This window comes from Sinocyclocheilus grahami, unplaced genomic scaffold (genome assembly GCF_001515645.1).
Source record: "Sinocyclocheilus grahami isolate Dianchi unplaced genomic scaffold, SAMN03320097.WGS_v1.1 scaffold57.1, whole genome shotgun sequence".
In the NCBI taxonomy this organism is placed as follows: domain Eukaryota; kingdom Metazoa; phylum Chordata; class Actinopteri; order Cypriniformes; family Cyprinidae; genus Sinocyclocheilus; species Sinocyclocheilus grahami.
The window spans coordinates 571,390-590,512 of record NW_015505236.1 but is presented as its reverse complement, the minus strand read 5'-3'; the positions used below and the strand labels follow the sequence as shown (position 1 = coordinate 590,512).

General features: G+C 35.8%; 2 protein-coding genes across 4 annotated transcripts; both read left to right on the top strand.

Annotated features, from left to right (window-relative positions):
* The first annotated feature begins 1,591 nt into the window (after nt 1-1,591).
* LOC107584085 (guanine nucleotide-binding protein subunit alpha-13-like) lies at nt 1,592-7,582 on the top strand. The gene is made up of 4 exons (XM_016270507.1): nt 1,592-1,933; nt 2,899-3,125; nt 4,195-4,245; nt 5,773-7,582. Exons 1-4 carry the CDS (start codon nt 1,618-1,620, stop codon nt 6,343-6,345), a joined length of 1,167 nt encoding a protein of 388 aa, XP_016125993.1. The 5' UTR covers nt 1,592-1,617; the 3' UTR covers nt 6,346-7,582.
* A 360-nt stretch (nt 7,583-7,942) lies between these two features.
* On the top strand, nt 7,943-12,634 carry LOC107584084 (archaemetzincin-2). Of its 3 annotated transcripts, none has more exons than XM_016270505.1 (7): nt 7,943-7,996; nt 8,481-8,763; nt 8,855-9,028; nt 10,482-10,610; nt 11,361-11,524; nt 12,012-12,188; nt 12,327-12,634. In XM_016270505.1, the coding sequence occupies exons 1-7, from the start codon at nt 7,973-7,975 to the stop codon at nt 12,453-12,455; spliced, it is 1,080 nt and encodes a 359-aa protein (XP_016125991.1). In that variant the 5' UTR covers nt 7,943-7,972; the 3' UTR covers nt 12,456-12,634. The 3 variants fall into 3 exon arrangements, with proteins under 3 accessions (XP_016125991.1, XP_016125990.1, XP_016125992.1); XM_016270504.1 differs by having other exon boundaries at nt 7,954-8,098; XM_016270506.1 differs by lacking the exons at nt 12,012-12,188; nt 12,327-12,634 and having other exon boundaries at nt 7,954-8,098; nt 11,361-11,657.
* Nucleotides 12,635-19,123: the final 6,489 nt, after the last annotated feature.

The window sequence follows — 19,123 nt, the reverse complement described above, 5'->3', positions numbered from 1 at the left end:
CTATGTTTACTATATTGTCAGTTGTGTTAAAAGAGAACTGTTTTATCCGATATATTAGTACATGGCCTAGACATGAAAATGTAGGCTAATGCTTAACCTTCAAAGACCCAAATCTAGAATAATAACTGTGAAAAAATTATTTCACCTTTAAAATGTTCTTGTAGGAGGCCTCTAATGCAGAAATACATGTTTCTTTGTTGTTGTTGTTGTTTTTTACATTTCTGACATTTTAGTAAGATTTTAGGGCAATATTGTAATATAGCAACGTTGGGCTCTTGGGTTTCAGAATTTCTACTCACTATCTGAACAAATGTTGAGGACATCTAAAGGTTCATTTGCAAGGTGTAATTCTTCTGTAACCTGTGTAAATCAGTGGCCTATATGAATATATACAATAATAACCACACAATGATACAATAAGTCATATTTTTATGAAAAGATTATTTATTATAAAAAAAATTATATATATATGCTCAGATTATATTTAGCTACAGAACCTGATGAACTAAATGAAAACTTTCATTAGGCTACTTGACTTTAGAACTTTCATCACTTGTATCAGAGTCCATCTCAAAGTCACTGTTCCCATTTTGGACGGCACCAGTGATATCATACGCATATGATGAGATGGTCTTTCCTGGCTGATGGCATTCTGAAACAGAAAAAAACACTGATTATTTTCTATGATAAATAATCTCAATGCAAATCGATTCCAATCAAACTTACACATTTTAAAGAATTCACCCATTCCACAGAATTCACAGATTTCAAAGAAATTCACACAACACTGTCCGATAGCTTATTGTGCCCTCAAATGATCATGCTAATAGCACTGATACCCCCACATTCCAGAACATTATCACCTGTTCCTCATGCAGCAGGCAGATATTTGGGCAAACAAGCAAAGCCCATAAAAAAAACAGAACCAGTTAAGGATATTTTATAAATGATAAGATATAGATAGTTTCAAATATTGCTACACAAATGTTCCTCATTCTTGAGGAAATAATTTATTCTTCAACTTATTTAATAATCATTATATATTGATTGAAACTCAAAATGGTAACACAGAAGACATTTAAAACTTGTGAATGATCAAAACCGTATGTTTTTCCGTAAAAGTTTTTTTTTTTTTTCAAAATTACAACACTGACATAGCAAGCTCAAAATCTAAAATGATCAAAGCATTCGACAATACCTTAATATCTACATTATCTAGACATATTACGAATCACAGGAAAAAATATTTTAGGCATTTTACTTACTTGAATGTTGATTTACCCAGTCTAAAACAAGACACAGGTTGTGTGACTTCACGTCCATGTAAATAGACCTATTTTTAAAATCTAGCATCCAATTGCATTGCAAGGCTGAAAAATAAGACCTATTAATTGCATAAATGTGGTTTTAGAGAGAGAGAAAAAAACATGAGCAGGGTTTTTTAGTCCAGCTAAAAATTATGTTGTAATATTACAACAGTGGGAATTGTCCCCCCCCCCCAAAAAAAGATTTGATTAAACAATAAGTAGTTGTCCATTTCCAAACATTAAACCACACCCGTGGTATCCGCCTATTTGTAAAGAGCACGTGATCGTGCCTCGCGCGGCAGTGCGAGTGATGTATCTATCCATCCATGAAGTCTTTACTACAAAGATGGCGGATTTCCTGCCCTCCCGGACTGCTATAGTTTGTATTCCCAGTTGTCTTCTATCCAGCGGCGAAATTGACCAAATTAGAAAGTCTAAGGACATCGATAAAAGCTTGTCTCGAGAGAAGACCTATGTGAAGAAACTGGTGAAGATCTTGCTGTTAGGAGCAGGCGAAAGTGGCAAGTCAACTTTCCTCAAACAAATGCGCATAATTCATGGGCAGGACTTCGATCAGCGGGCCAAAGAAGAGTTCCGGGCTACAATCTACAGCAATGTTATCAAAGGTACCACGCTAGTAGTTTGAAATCGAAAGAGATAAGTTCATTATTAAAAAAGGAACACTTTGATGAAAACTCAGTTTTGTTGTAGCTGCAGGTGGAAGTGTTTTATCGACTACTTTCGCGTAACTTACGCAAACTTTCGATTGCTCACCCAGCCCATAGACGACGCGAAGGACAGTGGCTTTAAGTGTTGGGTTTGTTGAACTCCAGTTATACATATATCAGATAAAGTATCTGGACTTAGAAAACGGACACGACTATTTCGAAAACATTTACTTACGTTGCCTATGTTCTAAACTTGGCGCCTCGAGAGAAAGTACAGCGCCTACTTTGGCCTGTGTTAGTCATCTGGATGTGTGATTGTTTTATGACATTATTCTGATATATGAATCTCAACTGATTCTTGAGACATACCTGACAAAACAGATACAATGCTACAGATGTTAGGAAGGAAAAGTAAGCCTTTTTAGTCATGTTTCGGTTTGATCTCCTGCTTCCACTTTATGACAAAATGCTTGTTTTTCCTCAATATTAGTCAACACCTTTCAATATAAATATTTATTTCATATGTATTATAGATATCCACTTACATGAATTAATTAATTCATATAAGGATGAGGTTTTGATTAATTTTAATACGGCCAGTCAAAAACGTATTACAAAACTATTTTAAAAACCATAAAATAATTTTTGTATACTGTATATTACACTTGGTTATAGAACTCAACTGTAGCCCATCTGACCTTGTTGACCTCATAAAAAGGGGAAATATAAAAAAAGGATTTTCATTTTTACAAGTTTGATGATGTTGACAAAAAATGACTGTTTTACTATGCATTGTCTGAGGATGCATAGTAAAACAATGCCATTTCATTTTCTTTTTAAGGTACATGTCAGCAGCCTCAAATATATTTTTTATAGTAACATGATTAATGTAATATGTCACCATTTCTAATGTCTATTTTTAGGTATCCGAGTGCTGGTGGATGCCCGTGAGAAGCTGCACATCCCTTGGGGAGATCCTGAGAATCAGGTTCACGGGGAGACAGTGATGGGCTTTGACACCCGCTCATCCATGATGGCCAAAGGGATGGTGGAGACCAAAGTCTTTCTCAACTACCTGCCCTGCATCCGTGCCCTGTGGCATGACAGTAGTATTCAGAATGCTTATGACAGACGGAGAGAGTTTCAGCTGGTAAATATAAAATGATTACTCATTATTTTATAAGTATTAATTATTGTGCATCGTTTGGCGTGATCATTTCAATTGTTCTTAGTGCTAAAGTTTTGGATATAGAATCCACTCAATCTTTTTCAAAGGATTTGTGTAATTATGGGGACTGTGAACTTGAAGGAATGTTGATCTGTTGTTAAACAGCTTGGTATTATGAATCATGGCAGATAAGCACAGTGTACTTGCACAATTACTCCTATCAAGCTTTTGCGCCAAAGCGTTAATCATGGTGAAATGTTTGCTTATGTATTTCATACATTTGGAATGTAATTAAGCAGCCATTTTTTGATATTATTGGAATGATTATGTTTTAAAAAATCATGTTTGTTGTGTGTGTAGCGTGGGCATTGGTTGTAACCTGAGAGTAATGCACAGGTATGAGTTGAACACAAATGAAGTGACTTTACTCATGACAATGAGGGCATTTTGTCTGTGCATGAGTGTAGTTTGCATTTCAGTTATGAAGATAAGATCATGCATGTTCAGGGGTAGAACCCTTGTGACTGAGATTAGGATTTAGCTCATATTTTCCAACTAAAATCTCCATTGTCATACAAGTTGTGATTTAAGACCCGTTTATCTGTATTTATTTAGCGATAAACATTCATTTTTGGTGACCAAGTCACTTTCTCTACTTGCTGCTGATTTGCATACACCACAAAGCAAGCCAATAAGCGGCCATGCTGCAGAGCCTCATTTTCCTGATTTTGTGTTAGGTAAAATTGCTTCTGAATAAGACCAGATTAACCTAGTATATCATAGTAGGGTCTGCCTTGGACCAGAAGATCTGGTGGAAAATATTGCATGATTATGCTGTATTGTTTGTGTGTGTGTGAGAGTGTAAAAAAGAGAGAAACTCACAATTATTTTTATTTTATTTTTGGACAGGGATGTATAGAGTAACAGGAAATGGATAAAATAGGAAAATTGGGACACAGCACAAGACAAATTCAAAGTTGCACCCTCTGCACCATAGCTCACACGCTGGAGACCTAATAATGATTGTGTGTATCTTTTTTTATCTTCTTAGGGTGAATCTGTGAAGTATTTCCTGGACAATGTGGATAAACTTGGACAATTGGTAAAAAATAGCATTTTATAAATGTTAATGTCTTCAGGTAACTAGATCACAAAGTAGTTGATAGCATACCTGTATGTACACGATACAATTTAAGGAACACACATGAGATGTACACAGAATTGTTTTGGGTGTACTGACATTTGTCTTGGCCGATATATTGGTTACTGGTACTTATTTATTGTATTGTACCATTAATACATGTTAGGTGTGGGTGACATGACCAAAAACTTATCACAATGAGTAATTCCATTTCACAAAAACTATATATCACAATAGTTATTTTTGCTCGAAAAAGGTTATGATATAAAAATTTGAATTGTTATTGATTGAATTGTTGTTAATTTGATACAAATTTGGATATCACAGCAATAACCAATACTAGCTTAAATGGTTAATTCACCAAAAAATTAAAATTAGCCTGCGTTTTACTCACCCTCGAGGCATCCTAGGTGAACAAGCCTTTCTTCTTTCAGACGAATCCAATCGGAGTTACATTAAAAATTCCATGCGTTATCATTGCAGTAGGCAGGTGCTTTTGTTCAACAGTCCACAAGACGTCAAATAATGTGTGTGCATCTGTAATAAAACGTGCCTCACACGGCTCCGGGGGGCTGAATAAAGGCCTCGTGTAGCAAATCAATGTGTTTTTGTAAGAAAAATATCCATATTTTAAACATAACTTTTTTTCTCACTTCCGCTAACTCTCATACATGCAAGCCGTTTCGGGTGGATGATGTAGGACCTATGTGTCGCGCTCGTTATATATGAGATATGCTAGTGAGATATCCTGTGAGATATGCTAGTCTTGCGAATTTGCTTACAGGAGTCTCCTCTTGGCTTGTATCTAAATCATCTGACATTTTTCTCTACAAATCCTTCGTTTTCTGCTTCTAATTCATGACGACATTTTGTTTTGTTCTCTCTCCGCGTTCGTCAATAATCACGCTAAGCCAACGTCCTACGTCATCCCCGCCGTAACGGCTTGCTCGTATGACAGTCAGCAGGACACATGCAATATCCCCCCCCCCAAAAAAAATGTTTACGTTCACTTAAATACAGGCAAATGTTTACATGAATACTAGATGTTTTGACATCACATTCTGTGTATTTGACTATTTAATTACAATAAGCTGCAAAAAAGAACTCAATTTAGTACTTGCATGATGTTTTCTGTTTGTGCACTTTGGTTGTATGGGCACAGAAATGGTCACTGAGACAGCATTCGAGTACCTCCTTGAGTTCTCATTTGTGGCTTATTGGGCTTTAAACGGTTTAAAATAGCTTGAATGTTTAAACTGGCGAGGCTTAAAAACATGGAAATAATAAACCTTTGTGACAGCGCAGCACTGCAATGTGACATGAGTGTGATAGAGACAGAATTCACTAATTTCTACGTTTTTATTTTTAAAAATTTTTTTGTCTATGAGCATACATCTCTAATACAAGTACTACATTTTTATAAATATGTAGGGTCTTATTATGGTAGTATTATGGCAGTCTGATTTTTGTGTTTCATTTAATCTGCAGGACTACTTGCCTAGCCAAAAGGATATACTGCTGGCACGAAAGCCCACCAAGGGTATCCTTGAGTACGACTTTGAAATCAAGAATGTTCCTTTCAAGATGGTGGATGTGGGAGGGCAGCGGTCGGAGCGCAAGCGATGGTTTGAATGCTTCGACTCTGTGACCTCCATCCTTTTCCTAGTCTCATCCAGTGAATACGATCAGGTGCTCATGGAAGACCGTCAGACCAACAGGCTCACGGAGTCACTCAATATCTTCGAGACTATCGTCAACAACTGCGTCTTCGCCAACGTCTCCATCATTCTCTTCCTCAATAAGACAGACTTGCTGGAAGAAAAAGTTACGAATGTGAACATCAAGGACTACTTCCCCGAGTTCACAGGGGATCCCCACAATCTGCAGGATGTTCAGAATTTCCTGGTCGAGTGCTTCCATAACAAGCGTCGTGAACAGCAGCAGAAGCCCCTTTACCATCACTTCACCACCGCCATTAACACCGAGAACATTCGTCTCGTCTTCCGTGATGTCAAAGACACCATCTTGCACGACAACCTTAAACAGCTTATGTTACAATGAAAGGCACCGATTGCCCTTTAAGAACATTCCATTTTAATTAGGTTTTTACTTTATTTAATACAAAGTGGTTCAATACATATTGTGGTTGAAGAAAAATAGATAGTATAATTATGCAGCTTAAATTTGATCATATATATGCAAAGAATTTGATATCAAAGCAACCTTTTTAAGCTGCTTGTATGCCAAGGAATGGTCCTCAGTTATTCACCAAAATGCTGTAATTCTGATCGTTTACTGTATGTTTATGAGCGCATATTTTCTTAACACTCCTGTAACCCATTGTCTTAACACCTGGTTTTGGCAAAGCTTTTCAAAAAGAAAGTGTGAGAACTCAGGGCTATAAATATTTAATTCAAAGAGCTCTTCTGCTCCAGTCAGTTTATGGGCTTGATGTGTCTGGTTATATAAGGCCCCAGTGTCGGTTTTTTGAAAGTAGAACGTGGTTTTACTGCCTTTGTCTTCCCACACTCAAAATAACTTTTACTTGCACTTGCATCATGACATTAAATTAGTACAATAGTACTAATTAGTACTTTTGTATGAAGTAATTATTTGTCATATTACATTTTTCATATGTAAAGGGAAAGTCTCTTTGTTTGCTGTTCAAGCCTGTACAGAATGTCTGTGCAATTTCTTTTGCTCTGACATTTCCTCCCCAAGCTGTATATTTTACACACTAAGGTAATACCATGCATTTATTGTACGTATTCTAGAAGCCCTGAAATTCAATACTGAATTAATTTTTTTGATGAATTCACTTTAAGAACGGAAAGTAGCCTTATGTCTTTGTTCCTGTGTAGGTTAAAGTGGACAGCTTTAGCTCAGGGTTTTATAAAATGACTGTTAAAGCAGTCCAGGTGTATTTTTGTGTATTGGTTACTACAGACATTTTTTTTTTTAAACGGGCCAAGCAAAGTCACCTTTGCCTTAAATGTCTGTAGCTCACTCAAAGCTGGTTTAATGCAAAATAAATTAAAATGTGTTGATGGAGAAGTCTTAATGTAATCTTAATGAAAACAAGCACTGTAATCTGACTGTTGCTAGTAAATTGATATTAACTGATTGCCTGAATTAAGGTGTTTATGTATAGAATCTGTAAAAAAAAAATTCTCATGCAATGCTGTCTATCTTTGTCATGGCCATAATCACTTGCTTTTTGTATAGTGTGTTTTCTTATGGGGTTTTTTTTATCACATTTGTGTAATTCTGTTTATTAAATCTGATTGTTTTATCAGAATGGTTGCGTATTTATTTTACTGTTGTCCTCGCATTTCAGAAAAGAAAAATGAGGCCATATTTACCCAGCATCCCACTAATAAAAAGTCTAGCACTTCAGAATACCTACAGTATTTAATATGGCCTTCTATGTAACTTATTGTCTATAACACATTTATGCGCAGTTATTTTGTTACTGGATTATGTATGAAATATTACAAATTATAAACGGGGTTAATTACTCATCCAGGTCCAATAAGTGTTACTTTTTACAGTGTGTAGATGTAATATGCTTATTTCTTTATGTCTGTATAGTTTAGATAAAACTAATGACTGTTTATTGGTTAAAAAATAAATAGACTGGGACTTTACGTTTGAAAACCATAATGGCAGCCGAAGTGTATATATATAAATGCGGCGTATGCAGGCAGCCCAGGTTTGGCGTTGTTTATGGTTTCTGTTGACTTTTTTCAGCGTTTTATCTGAAACGCATCAACTGAGTCCAGTCTTCGACCTTTATCCTAGGACACATTTAAAGGTAGCTTTGCTTTATTAGTATGTGTTGACATGGGCTTCCTCTATCATTTAGGGTAACTTAATCTTTTAGCGCTAATCAATGTTTGTTATGCTAATATCAAGTCAACTCGAACTGTGTTGTCATTCAGTCTCGTGGTGCTAAATATAAAATTTTTTGCCTTTTTTACATGTATAGGATATCGTTATATCGATATATGGTACAGATAAGTTACTAACAGTGTAGCAAAAACAGTGCAAGTGTCACAGTGAACGCAGAACATGACAGTACAGTTTAACACCAGTATACCCGCATTTTAGGTTTCTTATTTTGTGTTTATTGGCTACTTGCTTGATTAATATTTTACTTTGTATATGTGTGTGTGTGTGTGTGTTTTTATGGACAGATGCAGGTTATTGAGCATCCTGTTGAGAGACTGCACACTGCTCTACTGTCCACACGGAAAGATCTAATAGAAACATACCAACAATTCAGCAGACCAGAGAAGGCACTTTTAGAAGAAGGACTCCTGCCTGCCAATTCACTTTTCAACCCCATCACCATTCACTCAGACTCAGACTGGATTCCTGCACATCCAGAGGATCCTCAAGACTTTCAGACTTTTTATGTCAACCCTTACCGCCGTTCTCCAAGCAGTGGGCATAATACCATCTACATTCAAACTATTGGTTAGAGCACTTAGTATGTAAAACAGCTTAAATGTGTCATTTGTTATTAGTAGTATATTTACATTTGTAATTTTATCACTTCAATGCACAGGCTCTTTTGGGGAAGGAGCATTTGTGGCAGAGCAGTATGTTGAATGGCTGAAGGACTACTGCCAGGCATTTTATTATGGACTAGTGGTCAAGCTTTTACCACCGGTAACAGTTGCTTCAACAGCCTGTTCATTTCGCATCAACGACAACACACACAACCTTCAGCTTCATGCTGGTTAGTACTGCTGCTACTGAACACAACCAGAACCACTGGCTGAGTCTGGGTCTAAGAAGTGTTTTAGCAACATTTATGAAACATTTGTCAGCATAAAATCAAAATATCTTGGTCTTATTTCGAACAAACAAATATATACATATTTTTATACACACTACACCTCAAAAACTGGGGTCAGTAAAATTTATTTTTTAATGAATTTATTTTATTTGGCAGTAAATTGATCAAAAGTGACAGTAAAGACATTTGTTGCAAAACGTTATAATTCAACAAAGAATAAATTTTTCAATGTGTCTTCAGCACAAAATCAGCATATTAAAATGATTTCTGAAGGCTCGTGACACTGAAGACTGGAGTATTGGCTGCTGAAAATCAAGCTTTGCCATTACAGGAATAATAAATTACATTTTTAAATATATAAAAATATAAAACAGTAATTTTATATCATAACAATATTTAACAATATTACTGTTTTTTTTATCTAATAAATGCTGCCTTGGTGAGCATAAAAAAACATTAAAAAATCTTACCGATCCCAAACCTTTGAACAAATGTATATTTGTTATTTAAAAAATACATTGATATTCTTAAATTTTGATCAAAATAACTTACTGTTCCTCTGAAGACTTTTCTGCTGAAATTACTTTTAGTAATTAGTAATAGTTATTTAGGCAACGTTTTAGCAAGACTGAATTAAGTCTGAGCTATATTTTGGTATGTAACACCTAATTAATCCAGTCAATGAATAAAATCTGTTTTACAAACTATATATTATGGAAATAAGATGTATTTTTTAATGAATTTATTTTATTTGGCAGTAAATTGATCAAAAGTGACAGTAAAGACATTTGTTGCAAAACGTTATAATTCAACAAAGAATAAATTTTTCAATGTGTCTTCAGCACAAAATCAGCATATTAAAATGATTTCTGAAGGCTTGTGACACTGAAGACTGGAGTATTGGCTGCTGAAAATCAAGCTTTGCCATTACAGGAATAATAAATTACATTTTTAAATATATTAAAATATAAAACAGTAATTTTATATCATAACAATATTTAACAATATTACTGTTTTTTTAATCTAATAAATGCTGCCTTGGTGAGCATAAAAAAACATTAAAAAATCTTACCGATCCCAAACCTTTGAACAAATGTATATTTGTTATTTAAAAAATACATTGATATTCTTAAATTTTGATCAAAATAACTTACTGTTCCTCTGAAGACTTTTCTGCTGAAATTACTTTTAGCAATTAGTAATAGTTATTTAGGCAACGTTTTAGCAAGACTGAATTAAGTCTGAGCTATATTTTGGTATGTAACACCTAATTAATCCAGTCAATGAATAAAATCTGTTTTACAAACTATATATTATGGAAATAAGATTGGTTGCAAACAGCAATTCACACTGACTTGTAAGTAAACTTAATGCTTTCTTTATACGTTTACAGGAGAGCTGTTGAACTTCTTGAAAAAGAAGAAGCCCAGAGATGCTTTTTGCATTGTGGGGATCACCATGATCGACTTGTACCCCAGAGAGTCATGGAATTTTGTTTTTGGCCAGGCTTCTCTCACTGAAGGTCATTTTTAATTTAGTAGCTATGGTCTTGTTAATGCTGCAAATTTTATTGTAATTAGAAAGCAAAGTTGTTATTGTAGCACAGTGTCTTTTTTTATTTAATGGGATAGTTCACCCAAAAATGAAAATTCTGTCACTAATTCCTCACCCTCATGTCGTCCCAAACCTGAAAGAACTCCGTTCATCTTCGGAACACAAATTAAGATATTTTTGATAAAATCCGAGAGCTCTCTGACACGCCGTAGACAGCAAGCGCCACCTAGTGCCATTTTGGAGAGTATGAGTATGCGCGTGGTGCTGCTGACATAGAACATGCATGCACCAAGCCTTGTTTACATTCAGATGAAAGCAAACGCATGCATCGTGATACTCTCCAAAATGGCACCAGGTTGACGCAGAGGAGAAGAATGGTTAAATAAAGTCGTTATTTTTGTTTTCTTCGCACACAAAATGTATTCTCGTAGCTTGAACCACTGATGTCACATGGACCATTTTAACGATGTCCTTACTATGTTTCTGTGTCTTGATCGTAGTAGTATCCTTGCTGTCTATGAAGGGTCAGAGAGCTCGTGGATTTCATCAAAAATATCTTAATTTGTGTTCCGAAGATGAACGAAGGCCTTACGGGTTTGGAACGACATGAGGGTGAGTAATTAATGACAGAATTTTAATTTTTGGGTGAACTATCCCTTTAATAAACATTTTGTTATTTTAGCACTTCAATGAAGTGTGAATCTTTTTGTTTCTATAGGAATGGGAGTATTCAGTTTTGCCCGATATGATGATAATTTTTACCAGAGAAGCTATGCAGGACGGCTGAAGAAGAAAATAAAACTGAAGCAAGGAGACTACTCAGTGTTTGAGAATTACTACACTCCTCCAATCACTAGCACTCTCCTCCTCCGCTCCTGCAAGGTGACGTGAGATGACTGGTCTTCTAAACTGCCCAACCCTCACAAAATGTATAAATATTTTTAACGATTTGTAATATACCCAATAATATACTTTGAAAACACAAAACTATGGAAGCTTGTTTTCACCAGAGGATTAAAAATGATTTTTAATCTTACAATGCTGACTATTTTTATCGCAATTCTGAGTAATATCTCAGATTTCTGAGTTTTGTCTCACAGTTCTTGGAAAAATTGAGATGTTAACTCGCAGTTGTGAGAAAAATTCAGATGTAAACTTATTAAAAAAATGATGTAAAGTAAAGAGAACAAAAAAGTCAAAATCGCAAGATCTAAACTCAGAATTATGAGAAAAAGTCCGAATTGTGAGATAAAATTTCACAATTACCCTTTTTATTTTTTCATTATGTTGAGGGAATAAGCTTTCATAGAAAACAGTTTATAAATGTACTAAACTTTTATTTGAACTCTTATTTATGCATCTGTGGTAGACCCTGACACATGAAATTGGACATATATTCGGTGTGAAGCACTGCCAGTGGCTAAACTGTGTCATGCAAGGCTCCAATCACTTAGAGGAGTCTGACCGTCGACCACTTGACCTCTGCCCCATTTGTTTGCGTAAACTACAGTCTGCCGTTGGATTCAAAATAGCTGACAGATACAAGGTAAGACCACACCCTTCCATAGCTGACTGTAGTTTGCAGCAGTGGAGATTACTATTTGAAACACTCTAGTGAACTGATATAACTGAACATTTGAACATCACTAACTTGAATAAATCAGTATAGTCTGTTACTCTAAAGGCCTTACTGCACTGGATTGAAGATGGAGCTGCCAGCAATGGACAACATTCAAAACCCATTCAAGCCTTCCAAGAGTATAAACACTGGTTGTATAAGTGCTTACGAATATTGGACGGTGAAAAATCATGAGCCAGCCAATATATTTTGCTCCCTACAAGCAATGTCAAGGCAAGTGGAGACATGCTATATGCACATTCTTGGAGAGTTTTGGTGAGAAAAGAGCTTTGGTGAGAGCTTTGGTGAGAAAAATACAAGTAAGCATGTATGTAAATACTGCTTTTGGTTTGTATGAATGTATGGATCAAACAAAATAAAGTTTCATTTCTCTCTTTTTGTTTGATTTTTAAAATGTGAGTTAAATCAGAAAACAACTTTCAGACAACAGTCTAAAAATGTTTATTTTCCAATCGGATTTAAAGATTATTATAACAATTGTGTCTGTTGTACAGAAACAGAAGACCTCACAAAACCACATATTCCCATTCCACTGAATAAACGGCAAATATAATTCCTTTCCATTATTAAATTCAAGTCAGGTGACACTATTTCAATAACAAATATAGTTTTACTAAAGAGGTAAGTGATGAAGCAGTCTTATAAGACACTTTCACATTTGAATTTGGCGTTGCATTACATTGGAAATCCTTTTGTCTTCATTTCACAGTTATATCACCCTGAGCTCTGTAAAGCCTTGAATTCACAGTTATCTATATAATAGAGATGCAAATGTAATCCACAGTTGATAACACTGCATCATGAGCATCGGAAGGCTAAACAACACTATTTGCATTAATAAGTTGTTTACCTGGTTTTAGTATCCAGTTAGAAGACAGGTGTTGTAGTATACTAGTTGAAAGTTGAAAGCAATATTAATTTACCAAATATTAAAAAAAGGTTCCTTTTAAAAGTAAAGTAACTAATACCTCTTAATAAAGTAACTAATACCTAACCCTTGTGTATAACATTTACATGGTTTAAGCTTAGTTGCTGAATTCAGCATTATCTTTGGTCATTGCTTTACCCATCAGTGCCTAGTAATCACCCCTTGCCTATAATCACTAAAACCACAAAAATGTGGTTTCCTGTTACACAGTGTGTGCTTCTTTTGTGTCTAGGATTCCAGTCAACAAAATACTTAATGTTTAGTATTACAAACATTCATAAATGTGTCCAATCATAGTTTTCATGACAGCTACTGCTAATATAGTGTATTATGATAATCACATGTATGATCTCAGTGTATAAACTACGTTTGCACATCTTAAAGGGTTAGTTCACCCAAAAATGAAAATTCTGTCATCATTTACACACCCTCGTGCCATTTCAACTTCCAAACCAATGACACTTTCATTTTATTCACATATTAACATCAACATACATACATAGAGCACCTAAAATATGGTAAATGGAAACTCGACAGCACTTGGGGAAAAAGTGAGAAAAAAGCTAATTGGTTCTTGTGCGTCAATGATGACTGCATTTTCATGTTTGGGTGAACTAACCCTTTAAGTGATTATTATGAATCATAATGCTGTTATATTTTAGAACCAGTTGTAAACGTTTTACTTATGTTATCACCAGGTCTGATAGTACCTAAAGTTCCGCTAAATTCACAAAGGAAGTCAAGACTTAATATCTTGATTATCCACTTCTAGAATTTTCTCCAGTTTGTCTTTGGACACTTGCTCCACTATGGGGTTATTCTGTCCATTGTCCCTCCTCAAGCACGGTTGACCTGTCTTAGCTGGACGTATGAGCCCAAGGAAGACGGCACCTAGTCCCATGCCCACAGCACAGGAGTAGAATGCAGCCCTGTAATTTTGTGTAACATCCACAAGGACACCTAGAATATTTGAGAGGGAAATGCAGAGAGTTGCTTGTTCAGGGAGTTTTGCATTCTACTGTATTTACACTGAATCCTGAAAAATATAGCCTGGTACTGTATATTAAGCAGCACAACGTTTTTTCAACACTGAGTTATAATAAATGCAATAATAAATATTTATTGTGCACCAAAACAGCATATTAGATTGATTTCTTAAGGATCATGTGACACTGAGTAATGGTTTCTGAAAATTCAGCTTTGCCATCACAGAAATAAATTATATTTTAAAAACACTGCTTACAAAATTGAAGGAAACACTTAAATCATACATTGGATCTCAATGAACAAAATTGTGTAATTCATTGGGAACAAAATTATGTGACAATGGTCAATGGAAACCCAAATAATCAACCCACTGAGGGCTGGATTCAAAATCTCACTGAAAATCGAAGTCGAAAATTGAAATAAATTGGCATGAATTTCCTCAAAGCAACTCATAATGTAAGTCAGTAGTGTGTATGGCTCCCATGTGCCCGTATGCACTCCTGACAACATTTAGGCATGCTACTGATGAGATGAAGAATGTCCAGGGACATCTCCTGCCAGACCTAGATCAGGGCAGTCGTCCCAAACCTGAAAGAACTCCGTTCATCTTCGGAACACAAATTAAGATATTTTTGATAAAATCCGAGAGCTCTCTGACACGCCGTAGACAGCAAGCGCCACCTAGTGCCATTTTGGAGAGTATGAGTATGCGCGTGGTGCTGCTGACATAGAACATGCATGCACCAAGCCTTGTTTACATTCAGATGAAAGCAAACGCATGCATCGTGATACTCTCCAAAATGGCACCAGGTTGACGCAGAGGAGAAGAATTGTTAAATAAAGTCGTTATTTTTGTTTTCTTCGCACACAAAATGTATTCTCGTAGCTTGAACCACTGATGTCACATGGACCATTTTAACGATGTCCTTACTATGTTTCTGTGTCTTGATCGTAGTAGTATCCTTGCTGTCTATGAAGGGTCAGAGAGCTCGTGGATTTCATCAAAAATATCTTAATTTGTGTTCCGAAGATGAACGAAGGCCTTACGGGTTTGGAACGACATGAGGGTGAGTAATTAATGACAGAATTTTAATTTTTGGGTGAACTATCCCTTTAATAAACATTTTGTTATTTTAGCACTTCAATGAAGTGTGAATCTTTTTGTTTCTATAGGAATGGGAGTATTCAGTTTTGCCCGATATGATGATAATTTTTACCAGAGAAGCTATGCAGGACGGCTGAAGAAGAAAATAAAACTGAAGCAAGGAGACTACTCAGTGTTTGAGAATTACTACACTCCTCCAATCACTAGCACTCTCCTCCTCCGCTCCTGCAAGGTGACGTGAGATGACTGGTCTTCTAAACTGCCCAACCCTCACAAAATGTATAAATATTTTTAACGATTTGTAATATACCCAATAATATACTTTGAAAACACAAAACTATGGAAGCTTGTTTTCACCAGAGGATTAAAAATGATTTTTAATCTTACAATGCTGACTATTTTTATCGCAATTCTGAGTAATATCTCAGATTTCTGAGTTTTGTCTCACAGTTCTTGGAAAAATTGAGATGTTAACTCGCAGTTGTGAGAAAAATTCAGATGTAAACTTATTAAAAAAATGATGTAAAGTAAAGAGAACAAAAAAGTCAAAATCGCAAGATCTAAACTCAGAATTATGAGAAAAAGTCCGAATTGTGAGATAAAATTTCACAATTACCCTTTTTATTTTTTCATTATGTTGAGGGAATAAGCTTTCATAGAAAACAGTTTATAAATGTACTAAACTTTTATTTGAACTCTTATTTATGCATCTGTGGTAGACCCTGACACATGAAATTGGACATATATTCGGTGTGAAGCACTGCCAGTGGCTAAACTGTGTCATGCAAGGCTCCAATCACTTAGAGGAGTCTGACCGTCGACCACTTGACCTCTGCCCCATTTGTTTGCGTAAACTACAGTCTGCCGTTGGATTCAAAATAGCTGACAGATACAAGGTAAGACCACACCCTTCCATAGCTGACTGTAGTTTGCAGCAGTGGAGATTACTATTTGAAACACTCTAGTGAACTGATATAACTGAACATTTGAACATCACTAACTTGAATAAATCAGTATAGTCTGTTACTCTAAAGGCCTTACTGCACTGGATTGAAGATGGAGCTGCCAGCAATGGACAACATTCAAAACCCATTCAAGCCTTCCAAGAGTATAAACACTGGTTGTATAAGTGCTTACGAATATTGGACGGTGAAAAATCATGAGCCAGCCAATATATTTTGCTCCCTACAAGCAATGTCAAGGCAAGTGGAGACATGCTATATGCACATTCTTGGAGAGTTTTGGTGAGAAAAGAGCTTTGGTGAGAGCTTTGGTGAGAAAAATACAAGTAAGCATGTATGTAAATACTGCTTTTGGTTTGTATGAATGTATGGATCAAACAAAATAAAGTTTCATTTCTCTCTTTTTGTTTGATTTTTAAAATGTGAGTTAAATCAGAAAACAACTTTCAGACAACAGTCTAAAAATGTTTATTTTCCAATCGGATTTAAAGATTATTATAACAATTGTGTCTGTTGTACAGAAACAGAAGACCTCACAAAACCACATATTCCCATTCCACTGAATAAACGGCAAATATAATTCCTTTCCATTATTAAATTCAAGTCAGGTGACAGTATTTCAATAACAAATATAGTTTTACTAAAGAGGTAAGTGATGAAGCAGTCTTATAAGACACTTTCACATTTGAATTTGGCGTTGCATTACATTGGAAATCCTTTTGTCTTCATTTCACAGTTATATCACCCTGAGCTCTGTAAAGCCTTGAATTCACAGTTATCTATATAATAGAGATGCAAATGTAATCCACAGTTGATAACACTGCATCATGAGCATCGGAAGGCTAAACAACACTATTTGCATTAATAAGTTGTTTACCTGGTTTTAGTATCCAGTTAGAAGACAGGTGTTGTAGTATACTAGTTGAAAGTTGAAAGCAATATTAATTTACCAAATATTAAAAAAAGGTTCCTTTTAAAAGTAAAGTAACTAATACCTCTTAATAAAGTAACTAATACCTAACCCTTGTGTATAACATTTACATGGTTTAAGCTTAGTTGCTGAATTCAGCATTATCTTTGGTCATTGCTTTACCCATCAGTGCCTAGTAATCACCCCTTGCCTATAATCACTAAAACCACAAAAATGTGGTTTCCTGTTACACAGTGTGTGCTTCTTTTGTGTCTAGGATTCCAGTCAACAAAATACTTAATGTTTAGTATTACAAACATTCATAAATGTGTCCAATCATAGTTTTCATGACAGCTACTGCTAATATAGTGTATTATGATAATCACATGTATGATCTCAGTGTATAAACTACGTTTGCACATCTTAAAGGGTTAGTTCACCCAAAAATGAAAATTCTGTCATCATTTACACACCCTCGTGCCATTTCAACTTCCAAACCAATGACACTTTCATTTTATTCACATATTAACATCAACATACATACATAGAGCACCTAAAATATGGTAAATGGAAACTCGACAGCACTTGGGAAAAAGTGAGAAAAAAGCTAATTGGTTCTTGTGCGTCAATGATGACTGCATTTTCATGTTTGGGTGAACTAACCCTTTAAGTGATTATTATGAATCATAATGCTGTTATATTTTAGAACCAGTTGTAAACGTTTTACTTATGTTATCACCAGGTCTGATAGTACCTAAAGTTCCGCTAAATTCACAAAGGAAGTCAAGACTTAATATCTTGATTATCCACTTCTAGAATTTTCTCCAGTTTGTCTTTGGACACTTGCTCCACTATGGGGTTATTCTGTCCATTGTCCCTCCTCAAGCACGGTTGACCTGTCTTAGCTGGACGTATGAGCCCAAGGAAGACGGCACCTAGTCCCATGCCCACAGCACAGGAGTAGAATGCAGCCCTGTAATTTTGTGTAACATCCACAAGGACACCTAGAATATTTGAGAGGGAAATGCAGAGAGTTGCTTGTTCAGGGAGTTTTGCATTCTACTGTATTTACACTGAATCCTGAAAAATATAGCCTGGTACTGTATATTAAGCAGCACAACGTTTTTTCAACACTGAGTTATAATAAATGCAATAATAAATATTTATTGTGCACCAAAACAGCATATTAGATTGATTTCTTAAGGATCATGTGACACTGAGTAATGGTTTCTGAAAATTCAGCTTTGCCATCACAGAAATAAATTATATTTTAAAAACACTGCTTACAAAATTGAAGGAAACACTTAAATCATACATTGGATCTCAATGAACAAAATTGTGTAATTCATTGGGAACAAAATTATGTGACAATGGTCAATGGAAACCCAAATAATCAACCCACTGAGGGCTGGATTCAAAATCTCACTGAAAATCGAAGTCGAAAATTGAAATAAATTGGCATGAATTTCCTCAAAGCAACTCATAATGTAAGTCAGTAGTGTGTATGGCTCCCATGTGCCCGTATGCACTCCTGACAACATTTAGGCATGCTACTGATGAGATGAAGAATGTCCAGGGACATCTCCTGCCAGACCTAGATCAGGGCATCAGTGAGCTCCTGGACATTCTCCTGGTGCTCCTTAGTGGCTTGGGATGCTCTGATGCAACGTCCCAGAGGTTCTCAATTGGATTCAGGTTTGGGGGAACATGAGGGCCAGTCAATGGCATCAGTACATTTGTCATCCAGAAACTACCACATGAGGCCAGGTATTGCACCAGGAGGAGCCCAGGGCCCACTGCACCAGTGTAAGTTCTGACAGTGGCTCTGAGGATTTTTTCCCAGGACCTAACAGCAGTAAGGCTACAGTTGGCTAGCAAATAGAGGTCTGTGCGACCCTCCAAGGATATTTCTCCTCAGACCATCACTGACCTACCACCGAAATGGTCATG

Bases quoted from the DNA above. Each gene is read 5' to 3' on its own strand.
- LOC107584085 (XM_016270507.1), top strand. From the start codon at position 1,618: ATGTATCTATCCATCCATGAAGTCTTTACTACAAAGATGGCGGATTTC. The intron at 1,934-2,898 runs GTACCACGCTAG...GTCTATTTTTAG, and splicing joins CTACAGCAATGTTATCAAAG to GTATCCGAGTGCTGGTGGAT. The intron at 3,126-4,194 runs GTAAATATAAAA...TTATCTTCTTAG, and splicing joins GACGGAGAGAGTTTCAGCTG to GGTGAATCTGTGAAGTATTT.
- LOC107584084 (XM_016270504.1), top strand. From the start codon at position 7,973: ATGCGGCGTATGCAGGCAGCCCAGGTTTGGCGTTGTTTATGGTTTCTG. The intron at 9,029-10,481 runs GTTAGTACTGCT...ATACGTTTACAG, and splicing joins CAACCTTCAGCTTCATGCTG to GAGAGCTGTTGAACTTCTTG. The intron at 12,189-12,326 runs GTAAGACCACAC...GTTACTCTAAAG, and splicing joins AAATAGCTGACAGATACAAG to GCCTTACTGCACTGGATTGA.